Source organism: Nerophis ophidion, linkage group LG03 (genome assembly GCF_033978795.1).
Source record: "Nerophis ophidion isolate RoL-2023_Sa linkage group LG03, RoL_Noph_v1.0, whole genome shotgun sequence".
In the NCBI taxonomy this organism is placed as follows: Eukaryota; Metazoa; Chordata; class Actinopteri; order Syngnathiformes; family Syngnathidae; genus Nerophis; species Nerophis ophidion.
In genome coordinates this window covers 56,914,350-56,931,465 of record NC_084613.1, presented here as the reverse complement: position 1 = coordinate 56,931,465, position 17,116 = coordinate 56,914,350, and the positions used below count along the sequence as shown (strand labels likewise).

The window sequence follows — 17,116 nt, the reverse complement described above, 5'->3', positions numbered from 1 at the left end:
CCACTCTGGCAAAACTTATTTAACGTGCATATTTCCATCTTCCGTCTTTATTCAAATATTTGTGCCTTTTCTCTTCTTCAGGTCATTATTGCTCTGTCAGAGAGAAATCGCAGCCATATTCCGTACAGGAACTCCATGTTGACGTCGGTGCTGAGAGATAGCCTTGGAGGCAACTGTATGACCTCTATGATTGCCACTGTGTCAGTTGACAAGAGCAATATTGATGTAAGACACACTGTTTTGATGACTACCAACCTTGGCTTCGCTACAGTTGTGCAAGTCTTTGGCCACAACTACTGTAATTACATTGCTTTAATTAACTTTTTCACTGCAATCATTTTGACACAGCAACTGTAAACGGGACAGGAAAAAATACAAAAAATACCACACCAATTTCTGCGTGTTATAGTGGTGTGACCCATGGATGAAGGGATGACCCATTATGTTGTAGTGCCATGCGGATAAAGGGGCTAATACAGACCCTCCGTAAACCAATTAAGTAATTTCCTAACAAACACATTGATAGAAAATCACATTTTTTTTATTTTTATTATTTTGGCAAAAATTTCTTGGCAGTCTTGGTGAATGAATTCACTTTACTAATTGACATTGTCATTATATGTGATCATTTCAGCATTACTTAAACAATTTTGTTTAATAGTGGCCTAAGACTATAGCGCCATATTTGATATATTCAGATTGTGAGAAACAGTCATACACATATTGACTGTCATACACATTGACACAAGACCCATATTGTATATTTAACTTTTTTTGTAAATATTTCCTCTTAAGTTAGTTCCTTACTCTTTTTTTTTTTTTTAATCCAGGAGTCCATCTCTACATGCCGCTTTGCTCAGCGGGTGGCACTCATCAAAAATGAGGCCGTATTGAATGAAGAACTTGATCCTGCCTTGGTGAGACAGCTGCACACGCCTCACTACATCACAAGTCATAAATACTATAACTTAGGTGTGCATCGCTCCAATATGAGACAGGTTACACACATACCTAGATACATAATAAGATTTAGAAACAGTACAAACGGTAGAAATTGGAATGATGGATGGATGGACGTTTTAAAATTTGATTCGTAGGGATTGGATCCAATCCGATTGGACGTAATATGATGCAATCTCATACAGTTCCATGTTAAGAGTAAACTTTTGTTTTACGAAAAGTAAATTTTTTAAGAATATTTTCTCAACATTTTAACATTGATCTTTAGGAGGCCAACTGTATACCTTTATACGATTAAAAAAGTTACAAGGTGAAATTTGGTACATTTGTACCATTTTAACAGTGCTCTAAGATTACCTGCTGCAATAAATATGTGTTTAGTTCATAGACAATAGATATCAGTAGTAGTATTTTGAGGAGGGAATATTAGTTGTATAATTGTGTTAAGGCATTGAGAGACATTATTAATAATAACATTATAATGATAATAATTGTATTACATATTTGATTATTGCTATCTTCTCTATTTTATTAAAGGCCTGCTGAAACCCACTACAACCGACCACACAGTCGGATAGTTTATACATCAATAATGAAATATTAACATTGGAACACATGCGAATACGACCGGTTTAGTTTACTAAATTGCAATTTTAAATTTTCCGCGAATTACCCTGTTGAAAACGTCGCAAAATGATGACACGTATGATGACGCGTGCGTGTGACGTCACCGGTTGTAGCGGACATGTTCTTCCAGCACCACTCACGTGTAAAAGTTGTCCCTTTTCATCGCATAGTAACACAGTATTCTGGACACTGTGTTGCTGAATCTTTTGCAATTTGTTCAATTAATAATGGAGAAGTCAAAGAAGAAAGATGTAGGAGGGAAGCTGTGTATTGCAGCTGCCTTTAGCAACACAAACACAGCCGGTGTTTTCCTTGTTTACATTACCGAAGATGAAGCTTTACTATGGAACAGAGCGGTGAAGCGAATATGGTTCCCGACCACATGTCAATATGGATTTAGGTCTGGAGACTGGCTTGGCCACTCCAGAACCTTGATATGGTTCTTACGAAGCCACTTCTTGGTTTTCCTAGCTGTGTGCTTTGGGTAATTGTCATGTTGGAAGATCCAGCCACGACTCATCTTCAATGATCTGACTGTGGGAAGGAGGTTTTTGGCCAAAATCTCACAATACATGGCTGCAGTCATCCTCTCCTTAAAACAGTACAGTCGTCCTGTCCCATGAGCAGAAAAACACCCCCAAAGCATGATGGCTCACAGTAGGGATGGTGTTCTTGAGATGGTACGCATCATTCTTCTTCCTCCAAACACACATAGTGGAATTATGACCAAAGAGGTCAATTTTGGTCTCATCTGTCTACAAAACTTTCTCCCATGACTCCTCTGGATCATCCAAATGGTCATTGGGAAACTTAAGACAGACCTTAACATGTGCTGGTTTAAGCAGGGGAACCTTCCGTGCCATGTATGATTTTAAACCATGACGTCTTAGTGTATTACCAACGGTGACCATGGAAACGGTGGTCCCAGCTCTTGTCAGGTCATTGACCAAGTCCTGCCGTGTAGTCCTGAGCTAATTCCTCACCTTTCTTAGCATCTTTGAGACCCCACCAGGTGATATCTTGCATGGGGCTCCACTCCGTTTGAGATTGACCGTCATGTTTAGCTTCTTCCATTTTCTAATGATTGCTCAACAGTGGAACTTTTTTCACCAAGCTGCTTGGCAATTTCTCCGTAGCCCTTTCCATCCTTTTGGACTTGTACAATTTTGTCTCTGGCGTCTTTGGACAGCTCTTTGCTCTTAGCCATGCTGAATGTTTGGGTCTTACTGATTTTATGGGGTGGATAGGTGTCTTTATGCAGCTAACGACCTCACACAGGTGCATCTGATTCAGGATAATACAGTAGAGTGGAGGAGGACTTTTAAAGGCGGACTAACAGGTCTTTGAGGGTCAGAATTCGAGCTGATAGTCAGGTGTTCAAATACTTATTTTCAGCTGTATCACACGAATAAATTGTTAAAAAATCATCGATTGTGATTTCTAAATTTTTCTTTTTAGGTTATCTATCATACAGTGGACATGCACCTACCGTGAAAATTTCAGACCCCTCCATGATTTTAAAGTGGAAGAACTTGCAAAATAGCAGGGTGTTCAAATACTTATTTTCTTGATTGTATATATATATATATGTATATATATATATATATATATATATATATATATATATATATATATATATATATATATATATATATATATATATATATATATATATATATATATACATATATACATATATATACATACATATATATGTATATATATGTATATGTATATATAATGTGTATATATGTATATACATGTATATGTATGTATGTGTAGGTATATGTATTTATGTGTATGTGTATATATATATATACTGTATATATTTGTGTATAAATATAAATATATATATATATGTATATATATATATGTTTATATATATGTGTATATATTTATGTTTATATATATATGTATATTAGGGCTGTCAATTATTATCGATTAATCAATTAATAAACGGATAAAAAAGACAAACTACATTTCTATCCTTTCCAATACTTTATTTAAAAAAAAACGCATACTGGCACCATGTCCTTTCAACTTGCCAAAAATAACAATAACAAGGCAAGTGTTAGAAAAATGTTTTTTTTTAGAAAGTGCACAATTATCATGCACAATAGCAATAATTTTGCTTAGGAAAATTTCAAACCTGCCTACCACCTATTCCAACCATTCTGCAATGTTGGATGCTGAATGTCTTTCCTCTACTGGCATGGTCATAAGGCTGATTGACTTCATTTTCCATTTGTCTCCAATGTAGTGGCATGTATTGCCGAGGTAGGCTTCCGTGGCTACACTTGTCCACACATCTGTGGTCAGAACAATTTTGCTCTGGGTGGCTTTAATGTCAGTTTACACAGTTTGAAATGTCTGCTCATACTTCCTCTCCATCAGTTTCGTAAAATGGGTCCCCGAGGGAAGAGTGTAACCAGGGTTGAGGACGTAAACATTTTTTCTGAAACTGTCATCCTCCACCATTGATAGTCGCCTCATGTCAGTTAGCAACATATTCAGGATAGCATCAGTCAATGGAGCCACTTGCTTTGGTGTGCACACCTTCCTTTGGACCAAGTCTCTAATACTGGCTTGTTTCTTTCTGAAATGAGAGAGACCATATCATGAACGTACATAGTAGCAACATTTACATGTAACTCAAGACATACTTATTTGATTTATTTAATAATTTCTGATGTAAAAGGCACATTTTTTCATATCATAGTCACTGCTGCCTAGTTTTTCTTGTTATATTGTTATTTTTACTGTTATATTTTTATTCTTATGTCGCTTTTTTTTTTTATTCTTATTGTAATATTTATTTATTTTTTTCCCATTTAAACCCCCGTTATTTATTTTTTAAATTCGATGTCAATTTTGTACAATGCTGCTAGAATTTAAATGTTCCTGAGGAAACTCCAAGAGGGAATCTATCTATCTATCTATCTATCTATCTATCTATCTATCTATCTATCTATCTATCTATCTATCCATCTATCCATCTATCCATCTATCCATCTATCCATCTATCCATCTATCCATCTATCCATCTATCTATCTATCTATCTATCTATCTATCTATCTACACCACCACATTAAAAAAAAGCCAAATGAAATAAATGGACATTGGGAATGCAGCATATTGGTCAATCTTTGCTTCCTGTGGAAGATCTTCACCACGGCTGTATCTTCCTCGTTCTTCTGCTTTGTCTCCTTGTTGTGTGCGCAGTTGTGCACTGCACTCTCTAAAAGCCGTAGATGTTATTGTCACATATGCATGTACAGTAGGTTGCCGTAAACATTGCTGTTTACGGCAGACAAACTACTTTACGCTAGACGAAAACGTGACTGCTGTTGGTGTGTGTTGTTACCGCGCTGGGAGGATGTTAATGAAACTGCCTAACAATAAACCCACATAAGAAACCAAGAACTCGCTCTCGATCATTCTACAGTTATAACGCCATTAGGCAGACGCGCTGTTTATAATGTGGGAAAGCGGATGTTAAAACAGGCTGTCCTCACTCAGGTCTGCATGGAGCTAGAGGGGGCGTGGCCTCCAGCTCCGCCTGCATTTCGGGCAGATTTTCGGGAGAGGCGCTGAATTTCGGGAGTCTCCCGGAAAATCCGGGAGGGTTGGCAAGTATGGCTATCTGCATATCTTAAAAGAAATGTGTTGAGGAGTTTGTTTGAAGGAATGGAAAGTGATTAATAGGAAATCAATCAGAACAACCTGCTTGATTCAGTTCGCGTGGTAAAGTGAATATTGTGTGGAAGGATGCTTTGACGTCTGCTTAGGAATGGTTTTCTCAAGAACGCAAAAGGGTTGTCCCAACCCTACAGCAATTTAGTCTTGTTTCTTCCTAGATGCAACCAGGTCCTCAACGATAAAATATTTTGCCCGAAGATGTAAAAAAACATTAGTACAGTATATTATAGTCAATTGAGTTTATCTCAAATGATATATTAAAGCTTAAAGTGTCCAAAAATACAATTCAGAGTGACTGACTCACTTTCCCTCAGCTGCACACAATATTGTACTTGAGAATACTGCTCATATTTGCATAAACAAACTCATTATTGCATTCAAATGTTTAGGGGGAATATACATCCTTGGGGATGTTTGACGTCACTGACACCCCTTAAGCACCTTGGGATAATTAGCCTTTTTCTTTTTTTAAATTTTAATGCCGTGTTGCAGTGAAGTGACCCCTGAATTCTATCCACATCCATATGTTATAATTTTGTTGTGGGTAAACATAAGCCTGTGTTTAGATGTAGTGGGAAACATGCCCTTGTTTCCTTCATAAAACTGGGCCCCATAATTTCAGCATGTTTGTGTGTGGCAAACCACGTAATTGATGTGAATTTAAACTCCAGGCTGTGGTTATACAGGAGAGCTTACTGCGGGTGGTTTTCTGCAAAGAATAGTTTGTTTGTAAAAAAATGCTGTTGACTGAATTGTGGAATTTTTTTTCAGTTTGTAACATGTTTGTCATTTCCACATAATAGGAATGTTGTCACTTGTTGCTTGTTGTCTACTGCTTTTGATCTTTATATATATCACCTAGTCACTGGTGATGAATGGCACCACAAGTCACACCTGCTTCCCATCTCCAATCAGCACCCTACTTAATGTGAAGATGTTGGATTGTTTGCTATGGTGGAGCTTATCCCTTATCTCCCTACCAGTTGACTAGGAGTTTGACCTCTTTTTGAACCCGGTGCTTATGCTTTGCATAATTTGACAACTGGATTCTGTCTAAATTCTTGCCTCGTGGATTCGTCTGTTTTTTTCTGTCCATATGAGTAATCATATTCTTGTTTGTGTGATCTGCACTTCAGTTCTGAGCCCAAGCCTTAAGGAGTTACTGTAGGTTTCAGAGGCGTGTTATCACTGCAACTACTGCAGATAGAATTTCTAAATTGTTTGATCCTCTTTTAGTTATGAACTCTCACAATGTGGACAAACTCATTCACTGTTTTAACAATCACTGTGTAACAATTCTGGATCAGGTGCCTCCGATTAAACCCAACTTGTCTATACAGAAAAAAAGTGTACCCTTGAGGAATTAAGATATCCCAAGATTTAAAGGACTATGTCGAAAAACTGAATGCCCGGGGAAATCCACTAACCTGGAGGTGCAAAGGCTCTATCTCAGGGATTGTCATATAATGTGATGGTTAAAAATGCCAGGTCTGACTATCTGTCAGCTAGTAGCATTGAATAAGAAAAATCCCAAAATGTTGTTTCACACCATAAGTTCTCTTGTATGTCCTGCTGGTCCAGCTACCCCTGTTTTTTGTGAAGGTATCAGCAATGCCTTTTTTAAATGTATCACTAACAAATTCAATCATGCCCCTTCCGTGTTGTACCCATGCTGTCTTTGAGACAGTCTCAAGCATGCATGTGGTCCTCATTGGACTATGCCGTTGGCTGAGCTTTTGGCACTGGCGACCAAGATGAAGTCTTCCTCCTGTTGATCTGATATCATTCCCTGTAGTAGGCTCATCCGAAAAGTGTTTGAGTAAATTGGCCTATGTGTTACCAACATGATTAACCTCCCTTTGTCCACTGGTGTGTTTCCCAATGTTTTCAAACATGCCATAAGTGAAGCCATTACTAAAAAGAGCACGATTAGACATGACGGATCTCAATAATTTAGGCCTATTTCTAAGCTCCCCTTCCTGTCTAAGTTTTTTGAGAAGGTGGTCTGTGGACAGCTGACATTTTTTCTGGATCAAAATAATATCCATGAGTGATTTCAGTCCCGCTTCAGTAAGCAACACTCAAGGGAAACAGCCTTATTGAAAGTGTTTCAGTGACATTATACAGTAATGTTTGCTAATTCCGGTAAATTCACTGCTCTGGTTCTCTTGGATCTGTCCTCGGCTTTTGAGAAGACCGAGGGATCAACTGTCAGGGTGAGTTCTACATGGTTCTCATATTTATCTAGGTGTACCTTTAGTGTTACAGCTAACCAAATAAGGTCTAAGACAGCATATCTGGGGCCTCATTTTCAGAGAGTTGCTTGGCTTTCCTACTAAATATAGACGTCGGATCTAATCCAGAAAATGGCATACGGCAGTAAAAATTCAGATGTATGAAAGTGTTCACACGCACGAATCCAAGAACATTTCTTTGTTACATCGCAATCTACTTGGAATGGACCACCGATGTCTGTGTGGCTAGGCACGCCCAGGCCAAGCTCCCTTATAAATTTGCAAATTCATTTTGAAAGTAGCCATGTGACTGAGAACGACAAGTACTGCCCAATGAGGTGTTTCTTTCTTGTGCTACAGAAAACAGCACACAGGTTAAAAAAATGGTCGGGTATCAGGAACACTGTGAAGAAGAAGATGGATGTATATCGCCAAAAAAAAGTTTGAAAATACGTATCTCTGCAACTGTCCCCCTTCCTTCGCCGCAACTGTGTCCCTGACAATCGTTATTGCACCTGATTACTCAATTCCAGGCATTAAACAGTACTGAATTTGGGTGGCTTAAGCCAGTCTGCTCAGCCAAGCCTTAGAAACTTGGGAGTTATCTTTGACAAAGACCTGTCCTTAGTGCAGCACTGTAAGCAGCTGACAATGAACTGCTTTTTAATTATTGAAAATGTGTAAACTTGGGAAAATTGTGTCACAGAATGATTTGGAGCTTATCATTCATGCTTTTGTGTCTTTGAGTTTGGACTACAGTAAAAGTTTAGTTTCATGTCTAAACAAGAAGGAGCTCTCTTGACTGCAATTAGTGCAAAACTCTTCAGCAAGAATTCTTACTCGTACCAATAGGAGCACCCACATATCCCCTATTCTAAAATAATTTAATTGGCTGCCAGTGTCTTAAGATCACGTTTAAAATTCTGGTTCTAGCCTTCAGAGCTTTTCTTTGTCATACATCAGTGATCTCATCCAGCCTTACATCTTTGCTCGAGCTCCTAAGTCTGTGGCTCAGAATCTGCTGAAGGTCCCATGCACTCGTTTTCAGACTAAAGTTGACCGATCCTCCCAGGCTGCATCTCCCATGCTTTGGAACAATCTTCCAATCTCATTGCGCTTAGTTGACTATGTTGACACCTTCAAAAGCAAACTTAAGACTCATTTATTTGTTTTGGTTTCAAAGGGGAAATGCACTTTTTGGGGAATTTTGCCTATCGATTTTTTTTAATGCATTTTAAATATGAAATGAATGCGATCAAAAGTCTGCTTATGATAGAGCCTATTGGAGCGGTTCAATTCTGCCTATAGAGCTCCTAAAAAACATCTAAACACTTCCGTTAGTGTTTTTTTTACACATAATTTAAGTATACATATAATGTAGTAACAGGCACATTTATAATAACATTTAATATTTACGTATTTTGATCATTTCAAGCATACGCAGCGCACTAATTTAAAAAACGCATCACAATGTTTTAGTTTTTTTCTTCATTACTGATTGCTGCTCACTGCAGACTTCATGAGAGCCAACACACATAATAAAACATCACTTACTATACACGGTCTGCTGTCAGTAGGATACCATCTGCTGGGATGTTCATATATTCCCACTTAGGTGAGACATTTCTCATAATCCTCGCAAAGAAACAGGGTGTTGAGGTGGAGTGGAACAAGCGCTTTTCATGTTATTCTTGCCAGTTCCAGGTCCTAAATGACCATGAAAGTGTCCCAACTTGTCGGATTATATCCTGAGCCATTTTCTTTTTAGGTGAGAGGCATGATTTACGATCTACAATAAACTTACAGGTACGTAGGACCTTGCCACTATAAATAATAGTTTGTCTGTGTTAGCGCTTAAAATAACAATATCACTAGTTATTGTTTAAGTCCCAAAATGTAAATTGAGTTTTGTTTGCGCTTTTGGAATGGTTACTTATCGGATTTTATGGGTGGAATAGTGGAGCTCCCATTGGCTCCGCTTTAAGCTGACATTTAGTTGCGTTTAATAATTAGAATGCATCAAAAAAAATCTCCATCTGTTGTCATGTCTTTCATATTGATTGTAAAAGATATGCAAAATTAAAAAAAAAGGGCAGTTTCCCTTTAAATTAGTTAATTTTGGGCTGCCATGATTTTTATGTTGTATCTTATATTGTGTTTTTATACTATTTCATATTGTCTTTTTATAATTTTTATTATTGTGTTTATTTATATTCACCTTTTATACGATGTGACTTTATGATATTTTACCTGTGTTGTGAAGCACAGTTTTGCGTTTTGTCGGTGAAGGGTGCTATATAAATAAATGTTACTTACTCACTTACTTTTTCCTTGTTTTTATACTTCACAAGTCCAAGCCTTGTGGTATTTGCCAGTGCACTTTTGTTCTTCCTTCTTCTCCTTGGTCTCTCCTTGTGGGTGTACTAGGCATACAACTGGACGTGTGTGTTTGTGTATGTTTGCACAATTATTATATAAAGACATTTTTTTGAGTACAACACATCTTCTCTGCATCCTGGGGTTCAACCTAGAACTAAACATAACAAATGTTCTTCATTTGTCTTGGAAATGTTGCTATAGACTCTGCTGACATCATCAGTCACACGTTCTTAGTAAAGTTATTTTTCTAACTATTTGAAATCCTGCCATGAATCTGTGGTACCAATGTGGGCTCTGCTTGCTGAAATAGACTACCGCTGATTGTGCTGACCTACCAGTAGTGGTCAGCCTTTGAGGATGCAGCTGGGAGTGTAACATCAGACCACACGTTCCAAAAAGAGTTAAAGGGTGCAGCCCTGGACTGTCATGGTTAGCTATGGTATTTGCTGTTAAAGATATACTGTATAGACAGAATAGGGATGACTGTTCATTCAGCCTAATGGCACATGCCCAAAACCACAGTGCAGGCTTCCTTGTCTTGAGCAAGTCTTGAGTTTGTCCAAAGAGGTTGGTTGTAATGAACTTTAGATTATTCAAAGAATTGGTTCCAGCCAATTAACTTTATCACAAACTAGGGATTTGTTTTTAAATTTAATGTTTGCATCCAAACTAGTTCACACATAATCCTTTACGGTATCCTTGTGGAAATCTCCTCGGTCTAACATCCTGTTACTGTTGGCTTTTTGTAAAGCTCTTTGTTCCCCAGGGTTTTTATAATTGAGCTCTTAAGCAGCAAGCGTCAACATAAATGGAAGACATCTTTAGAAAAATGAATCTGAACTATTCTGTTTTTCTACATAGAGTTGGTTTAAAATATTGCCATTGCAAGACAAACTGAGGGTAGGGGGAACAATCGATAAAAAGTACTGTGCTATACTGTGTTTTGTTTTGTAATGTCTCCTCCCTAAATGGGTTATGCTTCCACCAATTGTTTCATTATATTAAAAAATATACTGTTTTTATATCGACTGTACTCAATACAAGAAGTATGTTGTTAAAGATATTTAGGAGTAAATGTACAGTAAATAGTTTTTTGTCTGTGTTAATCGGTTCCAGGCCTCAGTTTGGTAAATTCCATTTCTGCAAAATAGTAGTATTTCATTAAACATTTGTTTTCCGATCTAGAGTATTAAAAAACTGTTTACAACCAGCTTCAGCAGGGTGTATCCCGCCTTCCGCTCAAATGCAGCTGGGATAGGCTCCAGCACCCCAAGCGACCCCGACAGGGACAAGCGGTAGAAAAGGATGGCATCTACAAGGCAGCAACTCTTATTGTAATTAACTTGCATTGACGACCAATTGTTGAGCAAGGTTTTACAATGGTGCGATTTGATTCACCAGTGTCAAATACAAACCCCGTTTCCATGTGAGTTGGGAAATTGTGTTGTATGTAAAATTAAACGGAATACAATGATTTGCAAATCCTTTTCAACCCATATTCAATTGATTGCACTACAAAGACAAGATATTTGATGTTCAAACTCCATCCATCCATCCATTTTTTACCGCTTATTCCCTTTAGGGTCGTGGGGGGCGCTGGTGCATATCTCAGCTACAATCGGGCCGGAGGCGGTCTACACCCTGGACAAGTCGCCACCTCATCGCAGGATGTTCAAACTCATAAACTTTTTTTTTTTTTGCAAATAATGATTAACTTCGAATTTCGTGGCTGCAACACGTGACAAAGTAGTTGGGAAAGGGCATGTTCATCACTGTGTTACATCGCCTTTTCTTTTAACAATACTCAATAAACGTTTGGGAACTGAATTGGAAACTAATTGTTAAAGCTTTGAAAGTGAAATTCTTTCCCATTCTTGTTTTATGTAGAAATTCAGTCGTATTTTACGCTTCATAATGTGCCACACATTTTTGATGTCAGACAGGTCTGGACTGCAGGCAGGCCAGGAAAGTACCCGCACCCTTTTTTTACGAAGCCGCGCTGTTGTAACACGTGCTGAATGTGGCTTGGCATTGTCTTGCTGAAATAAGCAGGACACGATGTCGAATATTTCCAAAAACAATTTCAAATGTGGACTAGTCAGACCACAGAACACTTTTCCACTTTGCATCAGTCCATCTTAGATGATCTCGGGCCCAGAGAAGCCGACAGCGTTTCTGGATGTTGTTGATAAATGGCTTTCGCTTTGCATGGTAGAGCTTTAACTTGCACTTACAGATGTAGCGACAACCTGTATTTAGTGACAGTGGTTTTCTAAAGTGTTCCTGAGCCCATTTGGTGATATCCTTTAGAGATTGATTTCGGTTTTTGATACAGTGTCATCTGAGGGATCGAAGGTCACAGTCATTCAATGTTGGTTTCCGGCCATGCCGCTTATATGGAGTGATTTCTCCAGAGTCTCCGAACCTTTTGATGATATTATGGACCATAGATGTTGAAATCCCTAAATTTCTTGCAATTGCACTTTGAGAAACGTTGTTCTTAAACTGTTTGACTATTTGCTCACACAGTTGTGGACAAAGGGGTGTACCTCGCCCCATCCTCTCTTGTGAAAGACTGAGCATTTTTTGGGAAGCTGTTTTTATACCCAATCACGGCATTGGGCATTCTTAAACTTTGTCAGTATTTATTGGTAATTTTCCCAACTTCTTTGTCACGTGTTGCTGGCATTAAATTCGAAAGTTAATGATTATTTGCAAAAAAAATTTTTTTTATCAATTTGAACATGAAATATGTTGTCTTCGTAGCATATTCAACTGAATATGGGTTGAAATTGATTTGCAAATCATTGTATTCCGTTTATATTTACATCTAACACAATTTCCCAACTCATATGGAAACAGGGTTTCTATAAGTCATTCCTCTTAAGTGTGTACTCATCAATCCCAGATGTTTTGATACCCGATACCTATTAATTTCTACCAAAAATGATTATTTAGAATAACTTCTAGAGGAAGAGATCCTCCATTATTTATATACAAAGTACAAAACAATATATACCGGTGTATATATATAACAGCTTCTTTTGTCAAAAATGATCAGACAGTAAATATGCAAGCTCCTAATGTGTGCCAACAGCAAGAAGCAGAGGGTTTATGTTTGGCATCCTGCTTTTACTTGCTGCTGCATCCAGTTATCTGGAATCACTTAAATGTTCCTCAAAATACATCAACCTGATAAACCACAAGATTGTCTCATCACTTAGCAGCGGTTACATGACCTGGATTTGTGGGTACATTGCAGGGCCCTTACTTTGTGTTGTATATTGTAATGTATAAAAACAGTCAGTTTTATATTCTGTGTGTACATTATGTCAATATCTCACTACTTGTTTCTGCATATTACAGTTAATAGCTCGCCTGAAGCAGGAGGTTCAATCTTTGAAAGAGGAGCTGTCCATGCTGACGGGGGAAGAGAGAAATGACAAGCTAGCTGTAGAGGAGATCCAGAAGTATGTATTGTATCTGTCTTGTTAATGGTCTGCACTGATTTCTTTATATTACTCACATGACAATCGAACCTAGACATTCAAAACTGACTTTGTTTCCCTTGTTAGTGTGATTACCCTTAATTCTGATTAGCAAACTGTTCTCTGAATTCCCTTAATGTATACTCAGGGCTATAGATATTGCTCTTTCCAGATGACCACAAAATGCTCTTACATAACACCTTTGAACTGCCATTCATCAGCTGTCCAGAGTTTTTAAAACAAGTCTTTTCAAACACAAAATGCATCCCAATTATTTGTAGTTTTTTGTTTTTCTTCCAACTGCATTACAGATCCAAACATTGATTGATCTAAAAGCCACCAATGTTGCACGGTACCAAAATGAGACTGTCATGTTTTTTTGCGTTGTCCATCATGTAAACCTGGAAGTTACTGTATTTACACACCCAACATGCTTGGGAGAGAAAAAAAGACTGCACATTGTTTGTCTACTTTAGATCCACATGACTGGTTGCCTTCTAGTTCTGGGGTACCCAAAGTGTTGCATGGGGGCAAACTTTGGCCCATCGAGTCGTTTGGCTTGGCCTGCCAAAAAGTGGCTTCCAAAATGTAATACATATTCAAATTGACCTCTTTTAAGCTCACTAGGGGTGTCCCGATCCGATATTGATAGCTCATATCGGTCAAATATTAGCAAAAAAAAGTATGGGATTATCACGATTTGCATGTAAAATCTACAATATAAAATCCGATATAAGCAGTCCTGCAGAGCGTTTACATAGCTGGACAGCCAGATAACAACAACATTTCGTCCAGAAAGGAAAAAGCAGAGATGCAGGCCATAGGCTTCTAGGAGCTAGCCCCTACACAAGAGGTAAGCACACAAGTGTCCTTAATTGAACAATATTCTAGTCTAAAACGCCGGCTTTGTCAATATAAACAAGTATCAAATAATTATAGTTCAGAGTTTTCCCCAACTTGCCGATTATTCACCTTTAAAAACAAATCTGTATCATTATTAATTCTCATGAACATTACATTTTCTTCTTCTATTGATTTGCTGTATTTTTCGATTGTTGCTGTTTAATGTACAATGTACTTTGTTGAAAAGTTTTCAAGTTTCTCAAAAAATTTCTAATTTTTCCATCCATCCATCCATGTTCTACCACTTATTCCCTTTGGGGTCGCGGGGGGCGCTGGTGCCTATCTCAGCCACAATCGGGCGGAAGGCGGTGTACACCCTAGACAAGTCGCCACCTCATCACAGGGCTAACTACTTGTCATATACTATTGTTATCTGCACTTATTAAAGGAAATCTATTATGCACATTTAGGGAATCCGTGTTTCACACTTGAAATCACTGTTTTAGGCCTGTGACCCTTTGGCCACAGAGGCAAAACGTTTGGGCATCCCTTTTCCAGTCTTTCTATTGCCTGCATCCAAAATTTGGAGAGTCAATGTTTGGACTGTCATCCAGACATCGTTTATCAACTGACTGGCTCAGTGAAGCTGGAGCATGACTTCAAGTTGATAATTTTCTGTGAACAGACCCACGCTTTAAACACACGAGAGCGCAGAGCGCTTCTCAAATAAATGATCAACTGTTTTAGTATCTGTTGAGTCATTACTGACTGTGACTGATTGTAATTCTTGTCTTTGTAATTAGGTTGGAGGAGTTGGTCACAGCCTTTCTACATGATCCTGGTCCAGACATATCACTGTCTGTCGGACCAGATATGAGAAAAATCCAATACTGTTTCAGCCTGTTGAAGGTAATATATTTACAATGTTTGTAAAAGTTGCCACCTGTTCTGTTTCTCTATCCGGCTATCATTGCTATTGTGGAGGATTATTATTGTTTTCATGCTTGTGGATAAACACTGAACCAGCCTTCTCTCTCAACACAGTGAAGTGAAGTGAAGTGAATTATATTTATATAGCGCTTTTCTCTAGTGACTCAAAGCGCTTTACATAGTGATACCCAATATCTAAGTTACATTCAAACCAGTGTGGGTGGCACCGGGAGCAGGTGGGTAAAGTGTCTTGCCCAAGGACACAACGGCAGTGACTAGGATGGCGGAAGCGGGAGTCGAACCTGCAACCCTCAAGTTGCTGGCACGGCCACTCTACCATCCGAGCTATACCGCCCCAGTAGAGAATGCATGGGAATTTGTCCACATGGTCCCTGTGGACCTAAAAAAAATATTTGACAATGAACTTGTCTTGTGCTATTTGCTCAATGAATGGCTGTTCATTTCCTGGACAATTTAAAGAACTACCTCATGTGACTCTACCATGATTGCCCTCTTACCGTAGTGTTTTCAGACAACCTTTCTAATTTCATGGGTTTTGTCCATGAAGAAAAATGATTGAGTGGTAGACTGACAGAAGAATTGTGCAGTCACTGTGCTGCCGTAATTGTGAATGGAAACATTGTTCGGACTGGAGAATATCCCCTGTTCTCGCAGTGATGTGTCAAGTAGACAATAAAAAAGTATTGGGTATACTGTACATCGGCCATGTTTATAAAATTGCAGTGTGAGAAAAATAATGGCTTTGGACGAATTACTGTCAGACAAAGCTACTTTTGGCATAACAGCTACAGACAGAACGGCAGCAGTATGGAGGTTAATTTCTGTCTTTATTATGAAGGCTATTTTTGAAACTGAATCCATTTAACAGTTTTAGTTTTGTGAACTGAATTTCAAATCAAATTAAATTATGCTGACAGGCTCCAGCGACCCTGAAGGGAATAAGCAGTAGACAATGGATGAGTGTAAAGAATTTCATTTTTAAAAATCTGTGTTTTAAAATTGTGTAAAAAAAATCGGTCTATAAAAATCTTTGTAAAAAATTCCATTGTATAAAAAATCAGTGTAAACTAATTCAGTCGAAACAAATTCAGTGTAGAAAAATTTGCTGCATCAAAATGCAAGACTCACTTCTGGTAAAATAAAGCTTAAAGCAATCGATCCTGTCTCAGAACTAGCCAATGAGGTGTCAAGTTTGAAGTCACGTGACACAGGTCTTTCAAAACATCATAAAAAAGCAGTAAACTGGGCTACTTTGGCAATATACAACATGATTAACATTTCAATGTTTTCAAACTATAGAAATGATTTAAATGGTTAAAATCTTCACTTTTGTATGTGACACACGAGGGAGTATGTTTCATGATATGCAGTTAAAACGATTGTGATACACAATGTGACCAGCAGATGGTGGTGGATAATGATGAAGTAATATCAGTGTTCTGCAGAACGCTGAAAGTTCTGCAGAAAGTTCCGCAGAACAGTGATATTACATAGAATATGTGGATGTTTTTTTTATCCTTTTGCCTTTATTTTTTGTCATGTTAGTTGCATCTTTTTTTGTTCTTGCTTGATTATATAATATGTCAAACGAGGAGGTGATTTGAGAGGTAAAGGAGGAACTTTCATTTATTCTCAATATTCAGTGTTTTATTGTTCATAGTCAATATTGTAAATTCCACATTCCATATTGTTATGTACTTTAAGAAGTCTGTCATATAATTCAGTAATAAAAATCTCAAGTTAATTCCGTTTTTTAAGTGGTCTGTTTAGTTTTTTACTGAATAGAATGTACATGAAAATACATAATGTGGGATTTACAATACTAACTATGAACAATAAAACACTGAATATTGAAAGTAAATGAATGATGCGCCTCTACTGCAGACTACTTCCTTCATTGGCCATTGTTGATTCTACAACAAAGGGATATTTCA

General features: G+C 37.8%; 1 protein-coding gene across 5 annotated transcripts in view; it reads left to right on the top strand.

Moving 5' to 3' along the window:
• kif6 (kinesin family member 6) overlaps nt 1-17,116 on the top strand; it is a 116,859-nt gene that overhangs the window by 34,802 nt on the left and 64,941 nt on the right. For all 5 annotated transcript variants that reach the window (XR_009806191.1, XR_009806192.1, XM_061895678.1 and 2 more), the window contains exons 8-11: nt 82-225; nt 831-917; nt 13,267-13,370; nt 15,035-15,140. Coding sequence is in view for 3 of the 5 variants with exons in the window: in XM_061895678.1 (XP_061751662.1) it covers nt 82-225; nt 831-917; nt 13,267-13,370; nt 15,035-15,140 (441 nt within the window). In the remaining 2 variants the exon portion in view is untranslated. The remainder of the gene's footprint in view (nt 1-81; nt 226-830; nt 918-13,266; nt 13,371-15,034; nt 15,141-17,116) is intronic.